Here is a 27553-nt window from a genome sequence, read left to right on the forward strand (position 1 = left end):
TTCAGTGTGTGTGCTGCCGCTCGATAGACCACCTGTCAGGCATAAAGTGGGTCACCTTTGTATCGCAAACTGGTGTGTTGTGGGGTATGTGACTTGGACCATGTGCAGTGACTGTTATTAAGGCAGCTGGGGTGGGGGCTTAATTGCAGCCTCTGTCTTCCCCTACAGAATTGCCACTTTCAGTTGAAGACTCTGATCAAAGTGCTGAAGGCAGATGTCAGCTTTGGATCTGAAGCATTTGTCACCTTACAGTGTTTTACTTACGCAGATAAGCAGCCCCTGGTGCTGGTTATAGACCTTTAAGATAATGATGTGTACCTAGCAGGCAACAAAGAAGATGTTTTAAAGTCTATTTTTGTCTTTTTTTTAAACAAAAAAGCTTTGACTAGATGTTTCTTCCTTGTGTTTCTGACTAATGTAGAACACATGGGTTACTGATATTTAGTGTACAGCACACTTTGGGAAAGCATCCACATACAGCTACATTATTTATCTTAGTATTAAAAAAACATTAAAAAATACTTCATTTTTTGAATTCACTACACTCAAATCTCTCCTATAGCTTAATATCGGTGATAACCCGAGGCCTGGTCATCCATCCGCATTAAGAGATGGATGAAAAATAAGGTTAAGAGTCCAAAATTTTCTGCTGTATCACATCAAACCTCATATTATTGAATCATTTTCTTCTACATGACATTACAAACAGAACACAAACCTATAAATCACTGCTGGTCTTAATTGTTGTTTTGTCTCCTTACATTTACACGCATCAGACGGAGGTTATTAAGGGGCCATGTGGCAGCGTGGGAATGACGTTCAGACATGTCCCTGCCACTGAAGGGGACGCAGTGCACGTCAGCATTGAGACCGTGACGCCCAACTCCCCTGCAGCCGTCGCAGATCTGCAGAAGGGTGATCGCCTCATTGCCATTGGAGGTCTGAGAGTCTCAAAAAATAACAGTGTTTAACATTTTATTTGTTTTTTGCACTGCTTAGTGACAACCTATATCTTGTTTCTGTTTACAGGTGTTAAAGTGACATCCTCAGTTCAAGTGCCCAAACTGTTGAAACAGGCTGGAGACAGGGTGGTGGTATTTTACGAGAGACCGGTTCGATACCAGATTCAACCATCGGGAACCCTCGGAACTCTGCAGGAAGGATTTGGGCAGCTGGAGGAAGGAGGTTTTATTCCCCAGCCAGCAGGCTATGAGGAGGACCCTGCCCCTATCACTACTCTTTCTGACATATCCGACAGCAAGGACATGGACTCTGAGTTTGAAGAGTTGATTGTAGACTCCAAACCCAGTCAGACTAGTGGCAGTATCAGCAGTACCACAAGTACCACTGACATAAAAGAGGATTTCTTACTTACAGTAAACCAAAGCCCCAAAAGAACTGTGGCCAACTTGGCCTCTAAGCCACTTGGAACCATATCACCTATTCTCAACCGTAAGTTAAACCTAGTGGGTCTCCAGTCACCGTTAAAGCCACAGCCCAAAGAATCACCAAAGGCGTCACCACACAAGACCAGTAGTGATCCGGGGGAGGCTCTCCAACGTCCCTCTGTCCCTCCCCCGCCTCCTCCTTCTCGACCCCCAGTGCCACCAAGACCTCAGATAAGGTTGACATCAGCCTCCTCAGAAACCAGTCTTTTGGAAGGTGTTGATTCTGCAGCAGTCACCAATGCTACTGCTGCTCCTACCCTGACTACCACCAACAGCACTGCTGAAAAGTCTCCAGAAAGAGTCCCACTCTGTGGAGCCAATGAGGACAAAGCTGGCACCGAGAAGGTCTGTGTCAAACAGGCTGAGGCAAAGCAGTCCACCAAGCCAGCAGAGTCTGGCGATGAGATGCTAATTCCTTCCACTGTGACCAGCAGCACTAAGGCTGATCAAGCAAAGGACAAAGTGTCAGAGAGCTCCTGCAGCACACGGGACAGTCTAGAGGAACACTCCCTCTGGGAGTCCCCAGAAACAATGATCCGTAACCAGACAGCACGCTGGCCAAAAGCCTCTGTGGTGTTTGAGGTGGAGAACAACCATAAGTACCTTAATGTGGCCCTTTGGTGCAAAGATCCCTTTAAGCTGGGCAGTTTGTTGTGCCTGGGTCATGTCAGCCTCCAGCTGGAGCATGTAGCCCTGGAATGTATGGCCACATCTTCAGCAGAGTACCAGAGTACCTTTAGGTTGGGGCCTCCAGAGCCTCGCGCTAACGTTAGCCGCACTGCGCTACGCAGCCTCAGCACCCACAAGGGCTTTAACGAGAAGCTGTGTTACGGAGATGTTAGTCTGAACTTTTGTTACTTAGCTGAGGGTGAGTCCGAGTATCCATCAGGGTTAGCAGAAAGGGAGCGAGAATGGAGCCTCCAGGACGAGGAGCTAAAAGAGAGGGAGCCTATCCCCTCAGCACCCCGCGACGACTTAGCCTACAGCACCATGCAGTTGACAGAAGTTCGCCACAACTTCCAGGACACCCAGTTTCAGAACCCCACCTGGTGTGAGTACTGTAAGAAGAAGGTCTGGACCAAGGCAGCCTCTCAGTGTATGGTCTGTGCCTACGTTTGCCACAAGAAGTGCATGGACAAGTGCCTCACTGAAAATCCTTTCTGTGTGGCAGCGGCTGAACGGCGTGGAGGTGACCCCGAGGCTAAGTCTACCATAAACCGGGCCACCACTGGTCTTACACGGCATATCATTAATACCAGCTCACGCCTGCTTAACCTTCGCCAGGTACCTAAGACTCGCCTTGTTGAGCATGTGACTGATGCGGTACCGGGAACTGTGGAGCCCTCTCCCAAGCATACCCCCAACACATCTGACAATGAGAGCAGTGACACCGAGACCTACACTAGCGGCGCCAGCCCCTCGAAGCAGCCCGCTGGCAGCAGCAGCAGCAGTAAACTAGTACGTAAGGAGGGCGGGTTGGACGACAGCGTGTTCATTGCTGTGAAGGAGATAGGCCGAGACCTGTACCGGGGACTGCCTACAGACGAGCGCTCCCAGAAGCTGGAGCTGATGCTGGACAAGCTGCAGCAAGAAATCGACCAGGAGCTGGAGCACAACAACACCCTTGTCCTGGAGGAGAGGGAGGCCACAGATCCACGGCGCAAAGCACTGATCAGTACCGCCCTGGCCAAGTCTGGGGAGAGACTCCAGGCACTCACCCTGCTAATGATCCACTACCGAGCAGGCATCGAGGACCTGGAGTCAGTGGAGAGCACGTCTCCTTCAGAGCAGCAAGGCTTTAAAGGCAAAGGAGAAGGCCTGGAGGAAGAAGCCCTGATGGGGACAGAGGTCTATGACAGTGACATATGCAGCCCTGTGGAGGTGCAACTGCTGGATGACATTAGTGAGGAGCAGATCTGTGTGGAGGCTCTCCACTAAATAAGAAGAGGAACGTGTGCTTTGGGCTCATGCCTCCCAGCAAAATCATGTCCATCATGTTTGTGATTAAGGGACTGGGGAATTTGAGCAGGCCATTTTTATTTTCCTTTGTTTAGTTTTTTTTAAATTTTCACAAGAAAATGAAAGAATGGTAAAATATCCCCCCCACAAGGATTTGTGCTGACCCTGTCATTGACTTCTGATTTGCACAGTGCGACGCTGTTTCCACGCTTCAAGTTTGAAATCTTGAACGCTGCGCCCTTATCTGTCCTCTGTAGTGCTGCACGTGTCGATTTGTTTTGTTTTTTTTACCGTGGCTTCAAAATGTCACCTTTGCTTTCCTGCTTTCCTGTCTGAACATGGACTTATGAAAATGTGCACAAAGTCAGAATAATTTCTGTTTGGAGCACTTTTCTCCTCCAATATATCTGAGTTTTACACTCTGGGGTTCCAACAGCTGCATAATTATAGATACATTTGGCCTGTTTGTTTTGTTTCAGTTATTTTTGTTGTTTACCTTTATTATGTTTTGACTGTGATAAGATATAGTTGTCCAAGCGATCATTTTGAATCAATCAGTCATTTATGTTCAATTCAATTTACTTACTATTGTTATTGTTATTATTATTATTATTATTATTATTATTATTATTATTATTATTGCATTTTGTTGTCCTGCCAAGTCTTTCATTACCCCCCTCTCTAAACTCTACTAGGGCACCTTGCTTTCTGATAATGAACTACTATGATGGGTGCAATGTGAGACAGGCACATGTTTGATTGACCTCTGAATGAATGTTACAGGAGACCATGTGACGTTAAACAATTACCTAATTTTTTGATTGATTTAATGTGTGTGTGTTTGAGGATGTCGTGCAGATCTTATTGCCTTTAACAGTTGTTTCCATGCCCAAATGAATGTATGTTTTCTGTGTTTTGTGTACTGCCCCCCCCACCCACCGCAGCACCGTCCATCCTCGCAGAACATCAAGCACCAGTGTAGCCTGTTACTGTAACTCTATTGTTTCTAAATGCCACTTCTGTCTATCTACACTCTCTTTTAACCCCCTATAAGGAGACTTTTTGAAGAGGAAAAATCTACCCTTTCTTCGGTTACTTTGCTGAACAGTGCAGTTGTGTCATGTGATGTCCTCCCAGCATACAGAGCTCATTTAAAGACAATATAAAGGTGTAGAAAAGGAAGAACCAGACCTGGTCTTAGGAGAGCCTGTTCGCTTTACATCTTTGATATTGGACTGAAATCTGCTGCAGTTCACCTGTGAAGGCGCGGTGAGATTAGAGTGAATGGAGCTAACCTGCTAAGTTCATTATTTACACAAAAAACTCTTTGTATAATAGAACTAAAATAAAAAAAAATATAGCAAAGGTCATTTTTGCCCTCACCAAGCTAACATTCTGCTTACGGATGCTGATTGGTCAGTTCTGATAGAGATGACGACAAGAGATCCTCCCACAGTGGTAGAGTCCTCAGACTTGTCTCTCTATAGAGGCTCTGCTGCTACCTGTGGGATGTGTTACATCAAAATGACAAACGAGAGAGTAATGTCTTAATATATTGAAAAACATTCATTCTTGACTATAAAGGGGGGGGGGGTTGCACTAGAAATATGAGAATGGGCTCATCAGAAGCTTAACTGTGATGCATTGGAGGTGAACAATGAGTGTAGTTAGTACAGTTTATAGTATTAAGACCAGCCTTAAGATCCATCCAGATACAAATATGTTGGATGCAACCTAGTTAAAGCATATAAGACTTTAAGACATAAAAAATGAATTAGCATTGTCACTGTAGGGATGAAGTGTAATGTCAAATCAGCTCTCACTCGCCTGCAAGGAAGCTTTGAATTGTTCTCAACAGCATATATGCATGTCTGCTCCTATAAAACCAACGTACTGAAAAGACAATATGACAGAAGTGCTACCATGCAAGCAGAGGGTAGATTTTTTTTCTTCACAGACAGATTTGGGGGCAGCAAAGGCACATTTCCTGTTTTGTTCTGTGTAATAGACATGTTGCTTTCCTAGATATTGGCTCTCTGGCTGCTATCGATCTCTTTCAATCTGTGTATATCCAGATTTTTTTTGGTGCAATATATTTGTAGGAAATGATTCTGATAATCAGGAATGAATCCCCCATGTCTGTAATTTCTTTTTTCATCTTTGGAAGTGTGCAGTCTGTGTGCCCGTCTGTCTGCCAATGAAAACCTGAGGGGGGACCAGTGAGAACCTGAGAGGAGTGCACTTCTTACCGTCTCTGTTGGCCTGAGGAGCTCTGCTTTTACTGTTGCTGCTGCTTATTGTTACACCCACCCCCCTGACTCTAACCTATAACACTGCACAGTACGGTCCTGCTCACACCTGCCATTGACTTGTGCTATAGGCGATCCAAGCCCAGCTGGTGATGCATTTAAGGACACCTTGAGATATCTTGGGTCACTTCCCCCTCTGGATCAAATCATGAATGGAGCCGGTCTCTATAGCGACCATTACTTTCTTTTAATTTCCGGCACCCATTGACAGGATCGCTGCTGCTCTTTGTAAACGGAAATGATGCGTATTAGCATACAGAGCGGGGGTCCTGCCTTCCAATCACATTGCAGGTGTGAGGCGACACACTCACTGGCACTCCCGCTTGTTGACGGGAAGACACATGTTAACAGCAGGTGTGAACGGGACCTCAGCTTTCAGCAGGTCAAAGTGCTGTTTGTTTCTCTTTTTTTGTGTGTTTGTATGTGAGGGATGTTGTGCAACAGTTTTTTTTGAGAAAGGCTCATGTGATGAAGCTTTATTGTACATAACCTAAATAAAACCAGATCAAATGGACCTCTGCTTTGGATCTGCTGGATTAATCCACAGAAACACATTAGCATTGACAGCCCTAATACATATATATCCGAGTTCTGATCGGAAGGTAACGTCCGATTCCGATCGAGTCTGAAACAATTTCTGATCACGTAATCGGATCTGGACATCCCTACTATAAAGCAATGTATATATAAATGTTTCCAAATTATCTTTACCTAAAACCTTGATACTGTTTTAATACTGAACCTGAACCAGTAGTTAATATGGCAAATCCAGCTGCAATAAGATTTTGCGAAAGCGAAACAGCTGGCGGTGTCAGGGGGACTCGAACCTCAGACTCCTCGGTGAAAGACCACCACACAGACTTTTGTAGCTTTATTGTTGCGATGGTAGACAGTACGATCATATGTTCCATTAACATAGCTTCAACATATTTCCGCATGTAAGGCAATACGTCCACAGTATGTTAGCATAAATGTAATCATGTGTGATGGATGTCTCAGAGGAGCATCATTCCCTCTGTCAGGCTCCTAACATGCAACAATAATGTTGGAGAGGGTCATTATTAACCAGCTAAATTTGTCGTCAGTATATACGTGTGGGCTCACAGACCTTCCTCTTAGTCTTTTTTTTAACTGTGGCACCGTTCCAAAACACAAGTAACGCAACGTCTGCACCTGCACAGCTGCTCAACAAAGAATAAGAGTCTGTTCTTTGTGGAAAAAGAAGGTATTGTTTGAGCATCTGCAAAGTAATTGAAGGCCAGCGCTGAGACGGACGGGTTGATTACAGTGTGTCCGCTCTGACATTTTCCCATCATGGCGACTCATTCTGCCGTCCTCCAGCACAGGCAATCGACAGGCAGCATACAGAGAGAAGCATGCGTGCTACTAATATGACCAATGTTTGCTCAGCTAAAGCTAATGGTGCTGAAAAATCCAGCCAATGGAAAAAAAAGAGTTTTTCAGAGTATACAACATTTATTTAGAGGATTATGGTGTTCCCACAAGTAAGAAAAAAAATCCAGCCAATGACGTACATGTAAGACTCACACTCACTGACATGTTTGCAATAGATTCTGTAAGAACAAAACCACAAAGATTAACACACACTCAGTGATTGCTTTGGGGGGGGGGCGCAGTCTTTTCAGTCCAGCAGGTGATCATATTCATATTTTACCACTCTGTTAAAATCCAGTACAGTTTTACACAGCCCACCAGAACCTTATAAAATACAAATAAATACAATTTTAATAAATGAACTGTTATCATTACTGAAATCTTTCATAGCCTTCATAGTCATATTTTTAATATTTTAATTCTTTTTATGTGTCAAAACACATGAGGTAAAGGTCAGAATATAAATATGAATTTTCTTGTGATCATTTTATCATATATTATAATATACCACCTGTGACATGTATCAATCCTTTAAAAGCTAACTAGCTGGAAGTGATCTCTAAGAACTTTGCTTAGCAGGAGAGTTAGCTTAGCTTTTATCCTGGAGGTTGTTCTTGAACATGGATCTAATTCAAACTGCTAAAGTGTGGCCCCTCATGTTAATGAACCATTGTGATCATGTGTTATATTACATTTTAGACTGACAGATAATGCGCTTTGCTCAGTTTTATCTGTGATGATGTGTTGGCAGAAGAACACAGCAACACATAGCAGCTATTTTTTGACATTACCGTAAATGAGTTGGCTAAATGTTACTTTCTCGTGATAGCATGCTGCGTCCTCCGTCTCACACTATAAATAAATAAATGAAAGGTTGTGAATATGGTCTGAGATCAAGGTCACTTCCTCTGTTGGAATAATAAGACTCATCACTAACTTCCTACAGCGGGACCATATGATGCAGATGTAGCTTTATGAGCACCTTCTGCTTTGTGCAGCACACTAGCTAGCGTATATGGTTGACTCAAGTCAACCATATACGCTAGCACTGGATTATTTACAGTGTCATCATGTGTCTAATTTTCATACCAACAAAAGATATTATATGTTTAGGATTTAAATGGTATGTGAGCTCATAATAACGATGACACAATAACAGGGCCTGTGCTGGTGTTGATGGAAACAAGTCTTTAGCACTATTACATACAGATAAATAGAGGTGATGGTCATCACACCACTGAAACACATATGTGAAGCTTAAGTTAGCATTATGGCACATGTTTCAACATTAGCTGCTGCTGATGCTGCTGATGTCCCACCAATTAGATGGTTAAAGGGGCAGGAGTGGTAACCATGGTAACCCAAACTATGAAGCTAACCTTCTTGACTTGATCCTTTAACACAAGGAATGCCTCCTATCACTGACCATGCATCCAGTATGTGACCCGATGAGCTTCTCTCTGACTGACATTTACATGACTAAAGAACAGATGCACTTTTTAAGATGCACATTAAACACTTAACACACATATCATGTATTTAAGGCAACTCTATTATGGTGAAAAATACTGTTTTATGCACTAGTTTAGTAGTGCATAAAGTGGGAATAAAGTGGGAATAAAAGGCTTTTTTTCTTGGTTCATGACAGAATGGAACAAGAATAACGTATTACTGTACAAATGTCATATCAATAAATCAATGTTTCCATGATTGTCTATGAAACAACCCCTTATGTAAAATGATGATAAGATGTGACATCTTAATACCATCAGACCATCAATACAGTACTGGTTTCTACTCCACCAATAAAAATAATTTCTACATTTTTTAGTTTTAAATAATTTTCCTCTTCTGTGATCTTATGATATCTATTATTATTATTTTAAAAAGAATAAAAACAAACAAGTTTTTAAACACATGTACACTCTGTTCAGACCTGTGTAATCAATCTGGCTTGAGTGGGATATGGCCCCATTTTTTATTTCTTTTATTTTTTTGTAGTCTTAGCATAAAGACTGTTAGTCACCTGGTGCTGTAAAATGAGTCCCTTGTGTGCTCTGAGGCACATTTCCAGCACCTCCTTGTTTTATGCTAAGCTAGGCTAAGCTGAGCAGCTGCTTTTCTGTGTGTGAATGGACAGTGCGGCCTCAGGTCACAGATGACAGGCGAGCCTTTTTAGAGCAGACATTTTGACTTCTTAGTAAATGAAGCACAGGTGTCACTAAAAGCTGATTAATGAAGGCTTAAGGCAGAAACACACACACACACACACACACACCCCAGCTGCCCCTGGCCACATCTCTACAGCTGTCGATCAAAATGCTAAAATATGTGAGTCCATGTTTTATTTAAAAAAAAAAAAAAAACCCTGGACTTTGCACTTTCGGACACTATTTAAATGAACCATATCTGAAATTAATTTGTGACATTTCATCACATGTTTCAACTGAAAATTCGCTCAGTAAAGTGATTAAAGGACTTTAAAAAACTATACACTTATGATGGGACTGTGTGTCTTTATGATCTATTTTTTTTAATACTTTCCTTTTTCTTACTACACTGGTAGTTCTTGGTTTGGGCTGACTAACCCTTCTGGATTTTAACACTTTCTGTACAAACCACATAAAACACCCTTCATGATACCAGCGCTGCTCTGGACAGTGACATACAGCAGACAGATCTTGATGAGCAGAGTAAAGTCAGATCTGTGTTCAAAATAAAGAAGCAAAGCTCCGGCTGTCTAAAAAGTGCTCGTTCTGACACGTCTCTCTTCTGAATAAGGCTGTCGGCTAAAAAATATCTCTGTGACGATGCGAATACAGATGGAGAACAGCTTTGGTTTGCTCCAGTACAACTGCTAAAGAGCACACTGAATGGTGAGGACACTGACGGGGGAATATCTTGGCTGTTTTCTTTCATTGCTGTTGTTGTTTTCTTCTTCTTCTGTGTTCCTTCTTTGTGTGTGTGTGTTTTTTTGGTACAACAAAATAGATCTTCTGAAGGGTTAACCTGCACGGTTGCTGTCCTGTTAATCATAATCATCATATTCTGGATCCATGTCTTCTCCCTGGTAGTACGTCCCCTGCGTGGAGTAGGACCTTGTCTTCATTGAGCAGTTGGTGTCCATCAGAATTGCCTGAAAAGAAAGTGAGTGAAAGGTCAAGCTTCCTGTTATATTTTGAAAGTCTTGTTTTCTTGTGTGTCAACTTCCTCTTGTGGTTGTGCCCATTTTTGATCACCTGCCCTGGCCTGATTGTTCTCACCTGTGTCCTGTTTCTCCCCTTTGTCAGTTTGTCTGTGTTTGCTCCTGTGTGTCTTCCCTGTGTTGTTATATCTCTTGTTTGTGTTTCTTTGGGGGGGGTTGGTTGTTTTGATGACTTTTTGGAATTTTAGATTTTTTTTTTCTGCTTTTTTAAAAAGCTTATTTTTGTTGGACAGTTTTGGCTTTTTGTTTCCTCCAACCTAATCAATTTTAAGATGGTTGATGAGAATGGATAGTCCAAACTCTGGTAGATCCAGATGTGCCAGATGAGAGGAGCTCACAAGCAGAGATGAAGCAGCAGAGATGCAGATTGTAATGTTAGTAAGGCAGTTAATGAGAGCTGCCTGGAGAACTATGAGGGAAGCTGCAGGATGACAGGGGTCAGTGGAGGTGTGCATGCAATCCATTGGTGTCTTGTGTGAGTTCAGAGAGCTTTACAATGGGCTAAATCCTGTAAAACATGACAAGAGTGTGTGTGTATGGGGACTTGCGTTACTATGTGTTTGTGTGGATGATGTCACAGTCACCCCCTCAGAACTGTTTGGCTTTTTCCAAAGGGCGGGGCTACTGACATACTGTGTCCTGCCACCTACAGGCTTGCCTACATTGATTGAAGTTGCCTTTTGGGGTTTTTGTGTGTTTGTGTAGGATCTGCTGTGTTTGGAATCTTACGATTTTCTCCTCTTGCCCTGGTGGATTCCTGAGGAAGAGGCAGAGAGGAGCGAAGAAAATATCCACCACTCCGATGATGGTCATCAGCCAGGGGAAGCCGATACTGGCAGCTATGGATCCTCCGATGGATGGACCTGTGTCACAGCACACACGCTGCTTTATTTGACCAGTGACAGCGTTTACTGATGTGCTGATATGAGATGACAATCAATGGTGTGGAGCCGGAGGCTTCGGTTGTCGCTTACCTAGAGCGAAGCCCATGCAGAAAGCCACGTCAGCGATGGCGTACACACTCCCATAGACAGACACATGCCTCAGGTCCACCAAGTAACCCATAATAGGCATCATAGAGGAATCCACCATGCCTGTGAACAGGGTACAGTCAGTACCCAGTCCCTATGTGGATCATACTGCACATACTTAGACCTACCAATAGCAAAACCGACACCAAAGTTTGGAACAATAAGTCCGTAGATGTCTCTGGCCAAAGGGACCTACAACAGACACACCATCCATCTGTTAGTACACAGCACTGTGAACAACAAACACTTGTTCTTTGTGGAGTCTGACTGCCATTTGTAAAGTAATGAAATCTAAAGCAGACTTCCTGCCTGCGAGGCCAGAGGAGGAGAATTTAGAGCATCCATTTTCATTCTGTAGAAACACAGACTGACATCCATCAGCTCTACTCAACAAAAACATCATTACCCGACTGACTGGATACACAATGAAAACAGACAGTTTATGTGGTGCATACATCCTCTTTAGAATCCATTCATTTTGGATATTTAAAAAAAAAAGTGTCAAGCATGCATCCAAACATGGATCATGTTACCAGAGCCGTCACGACACTGTAAGCAACATAGGCAACTGCCTAGGGCCCCCAAGCACGAGAGGGGCCCCAAGACAGACGGTCAGTCAGCCCCACCAGTCAACTACAACTCTCAGACACACTCTGCGCAGGGTCCACCCGGTGGATTGGCTGATGTTTTTAGTGTTTTATAGCTTCCACAGATGATTCATATTCTTCGCTTTAATGCGAAACTGCCGAATTAATCGGTTGCTATCAGATTGTAAAGAGAAGTTACACTAATTTAACAAAAAGTGCATCAGAATGAAGTCTCCTACCCTACATTTAATGTTCAGGTTATTCTTTGTATACAAAGGTTTTCTATTTCCTTAAGACACTTGTTACAACCCATTTCAAGGGCATGTAGCTGATCATTAGCTGAGTCTTCGATCAGTTTTAAAGATAGTTTTTCATTGTCTTCCACGTCTGTCAGGTTTTGGTGCCATTTTAAAGCATTTGAGGTCATTTTAGCTGCAGCCTATCATTGTCTGCACCTCATCGTGTGTTTTTCTCTCGCCAATCAACTTTAGAATCAAAGTGCACTGTTCCTCTGAACAATGTCTGGAACAACCCATTTTACATGGAAATGTACAACATTTCCTGCCTTTATCCTTAAAAAGGGCCACCTGCTTTTTTCACAAATGGATGAACTTACACTGCTATTACCCCCTTTCAATTCACACAGAATCAGCAGCATGCATGTTGGTTTTCCATTACTGCACTACACCTACTAGTAAGTTATTTGCCATGTAGAAATATAATATTTAACAAAAGCAGCGATTGATAGTGATGTCGGACTGCTATTATTTTGAACACAGCTGTAGTACCAGTGAGTCAACAATAGCCATCTTAGCCCAGTCTAATAGATATAGACTAATTTTTGGTAACAGATGGAGCTTTCAGATGTTCAGTTAACTGAGCACTTGAGTGACTGTCCTGCAGTGCAGGGTCACAGGCGGCAGGAGCCTGTCCTAGCTACCATTCACACTCAGACCTAAAGGCAATTTCAGACTGGGGAAGTCAATCCGGAGAGAGTGGGATCGAATCCGGTTTGCTTTGAAACTAGATACGATCGCTGTCGCACACACGCATCCACTGTCAATCCGGCTTTGCTGCCCTCCAAACCACTAGCTGTGGCATCTCAAAATATAGACCCCGTTCAGACCGCGGTAGTACAAGGCTGCACACATGCGGCTTCTTTTGTTTATATTTTATCACTCCAGAATGCAGTTTATTCCTATGTAGCCATGTCTAAAGTAAACTTCTGGCAAAGTTGTTTGAGGGATGTTTCCACACAGCTTTTATACGTGACCCGGACTGTCCCCATGAACCCGGAAGTATGATGGCGCTAGCCGTATTTGCCCTCAGACCATAGCCGGATTTCAACCCAGCTCCGAGAGGTGGATCTAACTGGACTGAAATCAGTTCAGTCCAGAAAGCTGGACTCATGCTTGCTGTGAGGTGACAGTGCTAACCACTGCACCACAGTGCCACCCCTAAAATAAACATGCCAAACATGTAAATCAAGTCTCTGTCAAAGCAGATGCTCAGTTTATCTGCAGCAAAAACACTAAACAAGATAAGATCAGATCAATGTGGGCAGCTCACGGTGAACATGGGACTTTTATTTTGAAATCAAAGGAACTGTATCACCTATGGATTGTGAGACTGGGCGGTTGTGCCATACTTACACATATTACACTGATTCCCACCACAACCATTCCAATGAGAGCACACAGCCATCTGTAAGGAAAAGAGGCACGATCAACCACAGTGGTCTGCTTGATCTAGTCTGAATAAACAATGCTGTCGTTCTTAGTTAACAAAAGGGTCAAATGCATTACGTCTAACATTCATGGTACGATAGTACAAAAGCCAAAAGAAGACGTGTACACACAGAAGCTGTGGAGTAGGCTTTAATAAAGCCAGTCTCGCAAACACTAAAACACTGAAAACTCATTTAGAGGAACGGAAACTGATATCACATCCACAGAGGCAGAGAATGACACAGAGAGAGAGGGAAGATAAGGGTAATTTCCCTCCCTACCTCCCCATCTTGTGAGCCAACGTGCCGAAGATGTAGGTTCCAATAAGGTAGGAGATGGACGCTGGCAAGAAAGCGACGCCTGAGCCGCAGACACACAGACACAGAGAGAGAGAGGGATGTGAGAGAGTGAAGGTGTGGGCAGGCTTTCTGAGATAAGCAGATCTCTATCAGTGCCTCATCACTGAGCTGATGTACATCTTCCATTGTCTGTAATGAAGACTTGTGTGTCCCACCTGCCAGCATGTGACACCCTAATATCCTGTTCTCCTCTCGTCCCTTTTTATCTGACCCAGACTTCATATATACAACAAACTAATAACAGCACACGCGCCTCTGCTAGGATGGAGGAGAGGAACTTTCTGTCACCAAGTATAAATATTATTTAAACATCAGTAAATGTGTAAGTGTGTAAATAGAGCCTGAGAAAGTTCTCTCAGACACGTCTTTTGAATTTTTGACCAAATATTTAGTATGGATTATTAATGAGAGATCGCAAACTGGAGCTGTTCTGGGAGTGTTTTCACCTTTTATGTCTATATTGTCTATTATAGTTAGGAGTGTGAGCACATTATATTACATTCAGTTTACTGCAATGCAATACATTTGTAATGGATAAAGTTAATCTGAGCACAAAAGCCACAGGCAGTGTCATTCCTGTGCAGATGCTTTAGCTTCAACATGTGTTTAAAACATGCACTACCTCCCGTGGCCTCTGGAGGGCTAGCATAGCCTCCATGTTAAAATGTTTAAATTTACAGCACATTAACAGCAAGGCACTTTAAATAGTTTATGTCTCTGTTGATAAGTTTTATATTAAGCTGGGATCCAACTGGTGTTGTTAGTGCTGTGCTGTGTTTTTATTCCGTCCCAGCAAGAGCATTTTAGAAGCTATATTAACATGTGGACCATAGACTTAATGTAAAAATCATTTTTATGCACTGTATGTAGATTGTATGTGCTGGACTCCAGCCACTAGTTTGAAATGTGCCATCAAGAACCTGAGTGTTCAACCTGTGGGTGACGTCACGTTGTCTATAGTTATATACAGTCTACAGTCATTGATTGTAACAGGGTTGTTACTATGGTTACTTCCTGACATTTAGTGGTGACATTAAGTGTAGTAGCTTGTGATTCTGACTCAGTATTTGCATCTTTGCTAAGACAATAAGAGGAAACATCACACATGTCATGATTTGGTATAAAGCTTCAGCTGCTGCTAACAGGCCGGGTGGTGTCTCTCCTCCACTCTGATAGACTGCAGCGCTATTATTTGTAGTATCTGTAGCTGTGCTTGAGTGTTGACAAATGTAACATTGTAGCTTTGTACTGTTTTTATAGCATTTTAATCGGCGCTGTGTGTACTGTGAGAACACACGCACTGTCCCGCCTGTGTACTGAACAGAGCTGTGTAAATACCTAGCTGCCATTTCCTGGCACACATGGTCTCCATCATCCAGATCGGCAGCGTCGGCTCCAACATGGCAATAGCCATGTTTCCAAAACAAATGGCACCTGAGGATGGAGATTGAAGATAAGTGGCTGCAGCGTCAATTATGCTCTGCTTTTCTGTTCTTTGCTCTTTACGTGCTACTCTAGCAGCCACCCCCCCCCCCCCCGTCAGCCTGCACACACACAGACACACATCACAAACACAGCTCGCTCTTTGTTGTGATTGACATGGTGGAAACACACACATACAGATAGTGTTTCACAGACACAACATTTCTTTTACTATGCTTGTGAGGACCACATAGGATATTTCACTTTGGAAACATAAGAAGGGATAGTTATAAAAATGAGCATTAGTCATAGACTCATCCTCTCCCCCACCACTAATCTCTCTGACAGATGCTGCTCCACACAGTCTGACATCCTCTGTGCTGCTTTTGTTTTCTTACCAGCGGCGATTAGGATGTATGGATCCTTCATTAGTGTCAGCAGAGGGGTCCCCTTCTGACTCTGTGAGGGACAATAAGCAATCCTGTTAATCCTCTGAACTAGATGATTTTCATCCTTGTTACATTTGTAGTCGCTGCAATGTAAAGTCCTGCACCTCTCTGGAAACAGCATAAGTATGATGTGCATGACTCACAAAAGTACAAGCAGACCATTGCTGATTGTTCATCAGTTCAAAGGGGCCACTGTGTCATAATGCAAGTCTATCTAACCTTATTAAAATTCCTACAGAGGCTCCTGGACACTTTTAGAAAACTTAAGAAGAAGAAGAGTACAAAGGTAAGGGAATCTGCTAATGGCTGTTTTTGTGTATGATCCACATAGTCTTCTCACTCCTCTATTGTCTTGTTAAGTTAAATGCTCTAATGGTGTGCAACTTAAAATGTCATCCTAATGAAGAGAGATCATGTCCGGTAAAGTCATTCATTATGAACACACTCACCTCTGGTGTCACCTTGGTGGGTTGAAGAACAAGGAGCTGCAGAGCTGGGAACACACACACACACACAGTAAATGAGTAAATAGACACAGGCAGGGTAAGCGTTATCTGCACAGTGTTGCTTGTAGTGTTCTTGGGTTTTGCTGCAACAAACAAACCCCACTGTACCTCCATCAAACATGGCTAGGAAAGCCAGAATGAGGAACGGAGCCGTCTTCCCAACAAAGTCATACATCACGCTGCCGAAAGGAGGTCCAACTGTAAAAGGACGTGAGTGATGATTAGTGGTGAACAGATTCACCATTTACTAGATTATTTATGATTTTGTTTACGCTTAAGAATCAAGACTCTGGACGTATACATACCCAACACTCCCATTGCCAAACCTCCCAAAGCGATTCCAATGGCGTGACCTCTCTCCTCATCATCTGTGTACACACTAGCAAGCATTCCCATCCCTGAGAACACACACTCACACAGCTGTGAAGTCACGTTACGCTCAGATAATCGCAGGAGCTGATTAGCAATTCCTGTTCAGTTAGGTACATGCTACTATTTTTCACCACATAAATGCAAGAGTCCCAATGAGTGACTGACAATAACTAACTAACCACAAAGCCCACACAGAAATAAGGATGCCTTTTTTGTAGCTCTGACCTTTTTTGACCTTCCTAATCAGCTGTTAACTTGAAAAGCCTACAGATCCACAATGGGCTAACTATGATAACAGGCATGTGGCTAGCTAGACCAATTAGACAGCCTATAATGGATAGAAGTATGTCACTCTCTTTCATATTATAGAAGGGTAACCACAGTGACCTGATGACATGGTCAAAAAATAAATAAATCGTGCGCACAAAATATTAATTTGTGCGCACAAACAAGTATTTTGTGTGCATGTTATACATAATTTGTGGCCACGAGTTATTGGAAATCAATCACTGATCAAAGACACACATACAAAACTGTGTGGAATGGTGTCAACAGTTAAAAGTACATTTTTACTTTTGTCACATTCATTTTTTATAGTTCAATTTAAAGGCTTATTATCATGTTTATTGGCAAATAAATGACAAAAACTATACAAAATGCTACTCAGCTACAGGCTAATAAAGGAAATATTTACTTTTAACACAACTCTGCCAGTTTTCATGTCATATTTAAGAGAGAGTAGGCAGGAGCCGTTGCAAGCAGCAGCTGGCCTCCACCAGCGCCAGTAGTAGTAACGTGTTACAAAAACGAATAGGTTTTAATGATGTCTTTGCACTTTACCTCACCTGCAGTTGCTGCAATATTAGTATTGTCTGGTGTTATTGCAGTGTAAATCTGATTATTATTATGCTTGAGTATTATTTTTTTTTAAACTAAAGAGGAGCCAGAATGAAGCCTTGAGGAACTCCACATGTCACTTTTATACTTAAAGTATTTTCTATATAGGGTAATTAGCACATTTATAATAAATATTATTTTATTTAGATCTGCTGTCTACAATGTACAGTACAGGCAACTAATAATGCATCAACAATTGAAATGAATGGCCTCTAATACTCAGCCAGCATCTTTTGATCGAATGTTAATGTGTCTTGATGATAGCTGAATAGAATGAATATTTCAAACAGAGAGACAGAGGTCGTACCAGCCACAGAGGAGCAGGAGGAACCCACGCCTTGGAGCGATCTGGCCAGAAACAGCAGAGTGTAGCTCGATGAGAAGGCAAACACTTCACAACAGTGACAACAAAAGAAATGCAGACAAAGAACCATCAGGCACGATGCAAGCATTCAGATTTTCTGATAAGGAAGACGCGCTCGCTGGAACTTACTGATAGTAGAGATGAACATGATGCAGAAGCCAGCGAATATGGGTGGCTGGTATCCTATTCTAAAGGAGGAAGAAACACATTGGTATAGTAAACACTAGTAAACACTACACAGGCTGCTAAAACTGCAGGTAATACAACGATTTTGGAGGTTTTTAGTTTTTGGAGACTGATGTCGATTTTAAAATATCAGCAAGTCTGTTGTAAATATATAGCATTTAAATCATGATGGCTGTCAGGGACAAGATTACAGACAGGTGGACTTGAGACTCGGGTCCGACTCAGGTTGCTAATTTGATGTCTTGAGATTTGACTCAATAAAATAAAAACACTTGCAACTGGACTTAGACTTAAACACCAGTGACTTGTGACTTTACTTGGACTGCTGACTTGTGTGATACTTTACCCAAGGGTAAAGAACCTGCCAGCTAATGCTCAGCTAACTTGAGCTTTTCGCTACAGCTTAGTGTCACAACACTGTATGGAGGTGCTGTGTTTTAGTTGGACTTTTACACAGTTTTGTACATGTTGTGACTTCGTTTGTCCTTGTTTTATCAAATGTTAAGTAAATAAGTGCATATTTAAAAAGTATAAATGAACAATTCAATTCAATATATTATTGCTCTGTTGTTAAAAGGACTTGAAACGAGTCGAAATTAAGTGTAGGACGTTGACACGGACGGTCAATATTGACTTAGGACTTGCCTGTCTTGACTCGGGACTTGAGGACAAAGACTTGAGACTTACTGGGTGACTTGGTCCCACCTCTGCAAGATGATGCGAGATTACTGTAAAAAGTGGTTACTATGATGATATGATGTCTACTATGATGTCTTCGATTAAAGCATTTCAGCCATATATTATTTTTTATTATTATTAACTTATTAGAAACCTCTCGTTGTTACCTGTGTAGCACTTTAAAGTATGTGATGACCCCATATCTAATCTACCTCAGGCTCTTTTTCTGCATTATGATGTGTAAGAATTACAGATTGGCACACATTTAGCAACAGTATGTATCTGTGATAGGCCCACAGGCTATATTAGGCTTCACTAACAAAAACACTGTTCACAAACACAGATTAAAATCAACTTTATGTTGCAAATGTAACACCATTAATATCTGTGTGTTCCCATTGTTAGCCTGACATTTGAATTTTGAGGAGGATCAGAAGAAAGAGCTGCCATGCACATCATCGCATCAGCTTGTGTATTCCTGACATGCTCGACTTGGCTTGTATTGTCCTCTGTCAGGAGGGAAGGTGACTAAGAACCAGTAATGGGACTGTCTGCTTTGCCTCAATTACAGCATATGTGAGTGCACACTGAAGGCTGTGAGGTGAATTCTAGTAATGTTGGATCCGTCACAGTGTTTTATTTATACTAAAAACACTGCAGTGGTCATTATCTCTTCACTTTGCACTAAATTCTGATAAATTTTCTTAGCTATGCCTTTCTAAACAAAAAAACAAATGAAAAAAGAAAAACACATTTAACCCCTCGTTAGCCCTCTCCTGACGCCCCCCTCAAGAGCTCCTCTAAAACTTGCATTCAGAGCACAGGTTATGTCTGCTGCACGTTCATGGAATGCGTGATTGCAGCTGAAACTCAGACTTCACCCGGCAACAACAAAAAATCTATTTTCTGATTGGCCAATGAGTCGCTATATTCCACAAGCTGTACCAGTGCACAGTATCTGACTTTGACTCGTTTAAAGTGAGATTTAGGAGTGAGCATCACAAAGGTGGTGCTTGCGTAGATCACCATGGTAACTCATACTGCAAACCCAGATCTAAAGCAGTTTATGTTGTGAGCTCCAGTTTAAATCAGCTGTAAAATGGGCCCAACCTTTCATAACTACGTCCTTTGAGAATGTCATCGCCCTTCTTGCCCAGTCTACTGCACTGTTAACTGAATTATACAAAGTTCTCTTCAGAAGAAGGGAGTGCAGTGATCTGTTGGACTGTCAGCTGAAGGTACTTAGTCTTACATATGTGAAATTTAATCATCCTGTTGCTTCATAGGGTTCTCTGTGGGGTAATTGTGCAGACATAGATCACAATACCACAATATTCAGTCTATAATTCAGTCTTTATTTTGGCCCCGCCATTGAAGAACACCATGATGCCTGACAACATGTCATATGAGGAGACATCTAAGTACTGTAGACACAGGATAATGATATAATATATATTTTCTGGTTTTGGTTTATTCATAGTGTCTTTCCTTTGGTTGTACTTCCTGTTTTATTTGAGTAGCACTTTCTTGTGTCTGTTTTTCCTCCATTTTTGATTGCCGGCCTCGCCCTAATTCCCCCTGTGTGTCATCACTCTCCTCCTTGTTGTACATCCTCATGTGTGCTTGTGGTTTGTTTCACTTTAGTACTATTTGCATTATTTAACATTCAGATGTCTGCGTTTAGGTCAATCAATCTCCTTTTGCCAACACCAAAGCTGACGGGAGCAGATGAGTTGGGTTTATGCTCAGTGGGTTCATCAATAGAAGGAAACTTGCACTTCTGATTCATTGTTAATGCAAAAATATTGAGTAGCTTTAAGATGTCGTACCAGCAAATGCACCCTAATGCAGCGACAGTCTGGTGTTAACGACCACTAACTCACTGTGTGCCAGACCTGCTGCTGATTCTGACACCTTTTTTTTCTACAAGTGTCACAGCCTATCACACTCATGTGTTGGTTGAAATCTTTGTGACTCATCCATTGTGCAGCTATCCATGCAAATGCACTCCCGTGCAGACGGTCATAATCAGGAATTCTGCTCTATTTAATCCATTTGGATTAGATCTATTGTAGCTGACATGACATTACAGCCTCAGACTCACATCAACCTGACATGTTTACCATATGCACATTTGATTTTCCTCTCCAGAAGTTAAAAAAAAACATCTGTTACTGCTCTTTCTCTTCAATTTGGGCTGGATGCTGCCTTAGATAAAGCCATAAATGTTATTGTGTGGCGACCTCTCTAAACTCAAGGGAGGTCTGAACCACAGTTTTGGCCCTGGGCTAGTAAGGAACCTTGGGAGGGAATATATCACACACTCGCTCTGTCCTTTATCATTCTGCTTTATGGAATCACTTCAGCTATATTTGTCTTTTCAGAAAAAAAATAAAATCAAGATTCACATGCCAGATAAGGACATCTTTAGGTCACCACATGGATTAAACTAGACAGCAATGACGTAATTAACGGCGACAGAAAATAACAGAGGTTGTGGCTGAAATGTCCAAACATGTTTTTCCAATGAGTTCACTATATGGTGCCCTACACTGAACTCCCCATATGGGGAGTAGAGATGTAGGACACAGCCATGGTGACAGCTAAAACACCAACAACAGCCAGATACTTCCTTACAGGACACTGATTGGTTGTCTGTTTTGTTAGACTGCAAGACCAGGATTTAGAGTAAACTACATACTGTATATCAATTTTATTTTACACAGAATCCCACAGAGGAGTGCAGCAAAGTCTTGGAGCCAAAGAAGGTATAAGAACTTTGTATCTGCTTTTTAGGGACTAGCAGGAGTAGAAGAAGAAAAAAGCTTGAAGCCTCAGTGAATTCTCAGAGAGGATGTTGTAGGTACCATCACCATGGCAACCCTAATTGGAGCTGGCCACAGGCAGCTAATGGACATTTATTCATTAAGAGCTTCTCTGCTCTGTGTGTTCTTTAACAAAGTAAGATCTGATGCTGCTGTTTATGTGACACGTACTTGTTGAGTACAAGTGCATTTAACACGCATGTCAAACACAAACATCTAGAATCAAATCAACACAAGTAGCATATCAAATCTGATTGTTCAAAGCGATCCCCACTAATAATGACAGGCTACACTTTACTTTCATATTAGCAGTTTTAATTTTGGACACAGATTTCAGCTTCCATTTCTGCTAATGCAGTTATGATTTCAGTATTCTCTGCTACTTTTTTAATGAACATCAGCTGCTAACTAGTCCCTGCATCACTAAGTGGGCGTCTATATGGTGCATAAGAGTAGATTATACACATCAACCTGAAGATGTCTACGTAATCACAGTGCTGCAACATCTGTGAGAACTTTTTGAGAGTCCACCTGACAGACACCCTTACATGGCCTTCTGTTGTGCAGAGAAACAACACTAAATGTCTCATGCTAATACCACCCACATGGTGAAGCATGGCGGTGGTGTCACCATGGTTCGCCACATCAATAAATCAAAGCACAGAGGTCAACATGGCAGGGGCTTCGGGACATGACATCAAATCCCCAACATGCATGATGGCTACACATGGGTTAATTTTCTCCTGTTTATTCTCCAAATATTTAAAGAACCATGATAACAGTTGACAATTTATATAAATACCAGCAAACAAGTCCCACCCCAAAAAAACACAAGGCATAGGCCTACCTGTTTGTGAGTGGTCCTATGAAGGGGTTGGTAATAAGCTGCACCGTGGCTTTGGAAGCAAACAGCATTCCTACTTTGACGTTCTCACTGAGCAGTGTTTTGGTCGACTGGGGGCAGTTGGAAGAGTTCCGTGCTAGCTCTGCAGCAGCAGTTGGTGTTGGAGAGGACAGGTCTGTGGCCTTGATTGTGGTGTTGGAGTTTGACAACCTGACAGTATTGTCATACAAGGACACAATGCTGTGGAAGGATCCTGAAGGATCCTGTTGTGATATGGTATTGTTCCTCGACCCTGTGTCCACTGTCTCCTCCATGTTGTATAGGTAGCTGGGTATGATGGGAACTTGAGGGAGGAAAGAGAGGGGACAAATGCAATGAAATATATATATAATATGACTCATGACATGATACTATTTCAGGTGCAATGTGATTCAATGAACCATTAAAACCACTCGGCTTAAGTTTAGGTAAAGATCGCCAAGCTGGTATTTCAGCCATGGTGACAAGCCCCACCCCAGACCAAACTTGACGTCCACTGTGGTCATATATGAGCAAATGAGTCCAAATTACATCAATGGATAGAAACAGATGACAGTCACTGACAGTGGTTTTTGTTGATTGATTCATTTATTCATCCTTCTGTGCTCAGAGGACATTTTTGTTATTGACTTTTACAGAAATGTCCATATGCCAGGGTTACCAAAGACAAAGTGTCCACCTTCTTTATTTCTGGCTCACTGTACTGTCAGACAGATAGCTGCGTGGGAGCATGCACATGTTCCATCATAGCAATTAATTAAGGATAATTACCAAACACAACATAAAAACATTGATGTAAGACGCTTTCAATGATTTACTGAACTGCACTGACAAACCAACCCGTGTAACTGCAACACCAAAGAAGAGAGCCATCTTTGTTTTTACCCTTTGTGTCACAAAGGGTATCAATTTGATACTGACAATGCCAATTAAGTACACAGTCTACTCATGCCATATGCAAAATATGAATAGTAAAATGTAATATGGCAATATCCAAATGATGAGTGCTCATAGTGCCGTCAAGGATTCACCCTAATAATATATAAAAGGTACGTTACATGCAGATTATTATGCTTTTCTGCACTTATTTAGGAATTCTGTTGCTGAGTCTGTTACAAAGAACTGCAGGTCTGTGTATAATATAATATAATATAATATAATATAATATAATATAATATAATATAATATAATATAATATAATATAATATAATATAGAGGACCTTGTTCTTCCTGTAAATATATCCAAATTAATCTCACATTCCTAACTCTATTAACAGCTAATTGATTGATTGATTATACACCCTTGTTGAAAATTAACTTAAAACGATTAAGTTAATTTTCTGTTTTAAAATGAAGTAATTATACTCTAAAAAAAATACACTTTGCCTCGGAAATCATTAATGATACGTTATATGTACTCCGAAAAAGCATCTTTTCTCATGCCTGCTCTCGTTTGGTCTACATAAAACAAACGACATAATAGCAGGCAAATGATTTATAGTCTTACTATTAAAGTGAGAGCGACTGTCGGATATTATTGCATTATATTTAAAAAGCAATTAAATAATCCTTCATGCTCCAGCTGGGTATTTATGAACGCAGGCTATAACATTGTACAGTTTTAGCGCGCCAGGCGGGGATTTTGGCACAGCGGGGCTTGTCCACAAGAGCGCGTTTGGACCATTTTTGGACAGACTGGACCACCTGTTGCGCAGAGAGAGGAAGAACTTCGCAAGGATGCGGGAAGAGAGAGAAGCAGGAGCGCACCTACCGACCACAGTCAGCAGCATGTTATCCAGGAGCAGGGCGACGAAAACAATGAAGAGGATCAGTTTCCTGGATTGTCTCTCCTCTCTGAGCCATTTGATCAAATGAAACTCTCTGAGCGCATCTAATCTTCCCATGGTGTTAGTCCCGAATAGAGCAACACAATTAAAAAAAGACCAGTCCTCCTGCAGAGACAGTGATGGATAAATACATAAAAAAGAAGAAACGTGACAAAGAACAAGTTACAAGTGCTCAAAATGTGAAGCAGAGGCTGCAGAGAGAAATCGTACCTTGGATGCGCACGGACCGGCAGCAGCAGCAGGAGAGGAGGAGGAGAAGGAGGACAAGGAAGAGGAGGAGGAGGAGGAGGAGGAGAGGAGCTCTTTGACTGACCCTGCTGCTTACGTCATTCAACCCTTTTACATGTAGATCCCCATCAGACCCAGCAGGTAGGTAAGGATTTGTCTGCGCTATGGAAGTCTGTGCGCCCAGGAAAACCAGGCTTTCCCATTCACACACGGGAGGCGGGGGGGGGGGGGGGGGGGGGCTGCGCCCTGTGACCAATCACAAACACGGACACTACACGAAGGGAAAAGTTCAACACATACTAAATCTTACGCCTGTGTCCCTGTCCCATAACTGGTGGACTTGTAGCCTAAGCATTCCATGGCATTTTGGCATGTGTGACAACGGTCTGCCCTGTCTTCTGGACCTCATAGGCTGATGTCCAGAAGACAGGGCAGACTGGCAGGCCTGTATAGGCAGGTCAGCAAAGATGGAACCCCTCTGGTGACATGGCAGGAGGCTGGTGTTGCTGGGCAGCTGAGCGGCTGTGGCCATATGGACTGAAGCACAACATCAGCTGGAAGCTTGAGTTTAGAGTGTTGCAGGAGATCAGAAGCTGGTGCAGTGGGAGGTTAGAAGGCCAGAGACAGACACTACTTTTTGGACAAGACAAGCAGGGTGACGTGTCAGTGTTAGCCACTGATCCACCAACGAACTCGATCAGGCTGATCTGGAAGTATACGTGATTCAAGATGCTACAGGCAGGACAGACAGGAAGTTTGCAGTTCAGGGGCTAACTAAGATGCTGGAATATATGGTGAGGGCCTCTACAGCAGCTGGCTGTCTGTGGAGCCTGGTCATGCAGAAAAGAGACCGGCTATTCATGACGCCACAGTGTCCTCAGGAGTCACACTTTCTCATGAAAAATGTTGTTTTACTTGTCAACATGAGCAGTGACATCTGCTGGGCAATCAGAGGTATGGCACTTTTATGGAAGGGTACACAGATGAGGGTAAAACATCATGACCGTGAGATCAGATGTATCGGATGTAAAAAAGCATAAGGTTGTTTGTTTTTTGTTGTCATCTGTGTCTTTTTACCTCCTGTGTGTGTTTTTAAGGCTTGTGTGTCCTCTTTGTGTTTTGTTTACCTGGTTCATTTCTGGTGGCTGGTTTATTTCCAGTTTTGTTGTTTGAGTCTTTTGTTGGTTTTTATTTTAGCTCAGAAATGTTTTGTTTGTTTTCCTTTATTTAATACATCTCACCTTTTGTTAGATGAACTAGTCTGGTTGTCTTTAGTTCTTACCCCCACTGTGGGACTAATAAGGATTTCTTTTTTTATCTTGTCTTATCTTTACACTATTATTATACACACACACACACGGTGCATTCAGGTACCACAGGAAAGGCCAAAGTCAGACTTTGCATTTTTTCTAAAAAGCATTAATTTGATCTCAAATGGTGTGTTATCAGGTTAAAGAAAAGAAGACTGAGGGAGACCTTAAGTGGCGATCTTGCTGCTATTGGAGCATCAGCCTCTCCATGGCTACTCAGCAGCACCATCTTGTGGTTTGCTTAGACCATGCAGGGCTTCACTGTGACCCTGCTCTAAGTTATTCTGTGTTTAATTTTAAAATCACTCATCTGTTTCTCCTTTAAGATAACTCCACTACCTACCACACTCTCATTTATTTAGAAGTTAAGGGATCCATCTGAAGGCCTGAAGTTGGCAGGATCAGATCACGTTGGCAGTCTTTTCTTGCCTGACCACAAACCCCTTTTTTTCCAACCATCAGTCAAAAGATGCCTTTACTGACTTACTGTTATATTCCCCACATAGAGGGATCGAACATACTGAGTGCACCACAGATTCCTTATTAATGTTCCTGAATGTGATAAAATCACTTACACTACACCTGTGCTGCCCTCATGTGGTAGAGGACTGCTTCAACATCCACTGAGAGCCAAACATGTAGCAGTGAGTCTATAACTGCCTGAATGAAGTTTATTTGTTGTGAGAATTTTTTTAAGTTTACACATGAGGACATTTGTAGACTGTGATTTTTGTGACACACAATGATGTGCTACATTATGATATGATGACATATACTTTAATAAATGGTAATAATTTGCAGACAAAAGCTCTTTTTATGTCTGCAGACATAATTATTGTATTTTCATGTGTATATAACATTCATAATATATTCACATAATATATATATATATATAACAGATAAGCATTCAGTGTAAAGAGCTTCAGCTTCAGTCCTCTTCAACATGTCTTCATCAGGACTCAGTGACTCTGATTGGCTGATTAGAGCTTATTAATTTTTTTAAGGGACTTCGGCATTTTTTCTGTGTAATTTGTTATACTGAATAATTTAAGCAGTGACGCAGCTGTAAAACCAGATATCACATGTAGAATGGATGGACATGTTGTGTCACACTTTACTCTTCTCTTCTCTTCTCTTCTCAATACAAATGAATAGCACATGATGAATAATGTGCAGTCAATGAAACAGATCAAGCTGATAAAATAATGACATTATGAGTAGGAGTTGCATGTTTTATTTAAATTCACACGGTCAATTTAAAATTCTCAATCTATCCACCTGGTATGTTTATGTTTGGGACTGTGGTGGTGGTGCTGGTGGTGGGGGAAACCCACCTGGTGGTGGAGAGCACACAGAAAGAGGCCGTCTGGACATATCATATACATATTTAAAGTAGGAAATAACAAGTGAAAGCAGGGCCTTATGGAGACAGGTGTTCTTTGTGGACAGTCTGTTGGTCAGTCAGGGGACATGTCTAATCCATCTTTGTTCACTTTTGCAGAGTTGTTGCAAAGCTTGAACTGGAGGGTTGAGGAGTGCCAATAGACCAGAAGTAGACATTAGAGG

General features: G+C 42.0%; 2 protein-coding genes across 2 annotated transcripts in view; one reads left to right on the top strand and one right to left on the bottom strand.

Annotated features, from left to right (window-relative positions):
* Positions 1-6230, top strand: part of pdzd8 (PDZ domain containing 8) — a 42889-nt gene extending 36659 nt beyond the window's left edge. Inside the window, exons 4-5 of the mRNA XM_028423086.1 lie at positions 777-939; positions 1030-6230. Coding sequence (XP_028278887.1) covers positions 777-939; positions 1030-3386 — 2520 coding nt within the window. The 3' untranslated portion in view covers positions 3387-6230. The remainder of the gene's footprint in view (positions 1-776; positions 940-1029) is intronic.
* A 304-nt stretch (positions 6231-6534) lies between these two features.
* On the bottom strand, positions 6535-24842 carry slc18a2 (solute carrier family 18 member 2). The gene is made up of 16 exons (XM_028423088.1): positions 24660-24842; positions 24374-24554; positions 22567-22906; positions 18160-18218; positions 17974-18057; positions 16703-16795; positions 16506-16595; positions 16341-16384; positions 15841-15901; positions 15359-15454; positions 13943-14021; positions 13587-13638; positions 11476-11539; positions 11291-11410; positions 11046-11179; positions 6535-10247 (listed from the first exon to the last, which is right to left on the bottom strand). Exons 2-16 carry the CDS (start codon positions 24504-24506, stop codon positions 10140-10142), a joined length of 1557 nt encoding a protein of 518 aa, XP_028278889.1. The 5' UTR covers positions 24507-24554; positions 24660-24842; the 3' UTR covers positions 6535-10139.
* Between the last annotated feature and the right edge of the window lie 2711 nt (positions 24843-27553).

The sequence above is a fragment of the Parambassis ranga genome, chromosome 15 (assembly GCF_900634625.1).
Source record: "Parambassis ranga chromosome 15, fParRan2.1, whole genome shotgun sequence".
Lineage (NCBI taxonomy): Eukaryota > Metazoa > Chordata > Actinopteri > Ambassidae > Parambassis > Parambassis ranga.

What these genes read in the sequence shown, in the direction of transcription:
- slc18a2 (XM_028423088.1), bottom strand. Translation starts at nt 24,506, where the DNA reads ATGGGAAGATTAGATGCGCTCAGAGAGTTTCATTTGATCAAATGGCTC. An exon ending in CATGCTGCTGACTGTGGTCG is followed by an intron (nt 22,907 to 24,373) that starts GTAGGTGCGCTC and finishes TCCTCCCTCAAG; the next exon opens with TTCCCATCATACCCAGCTAC. An exon ending in CAGGGCAAGAGGAGAAAATC is followed by an intron (nt 10,248 to 11,045) that starts GTAAGATTCCAA and finishes CTTTCTTTTCAG; the next exon opens with GCAATTCTGATGGACACCAA.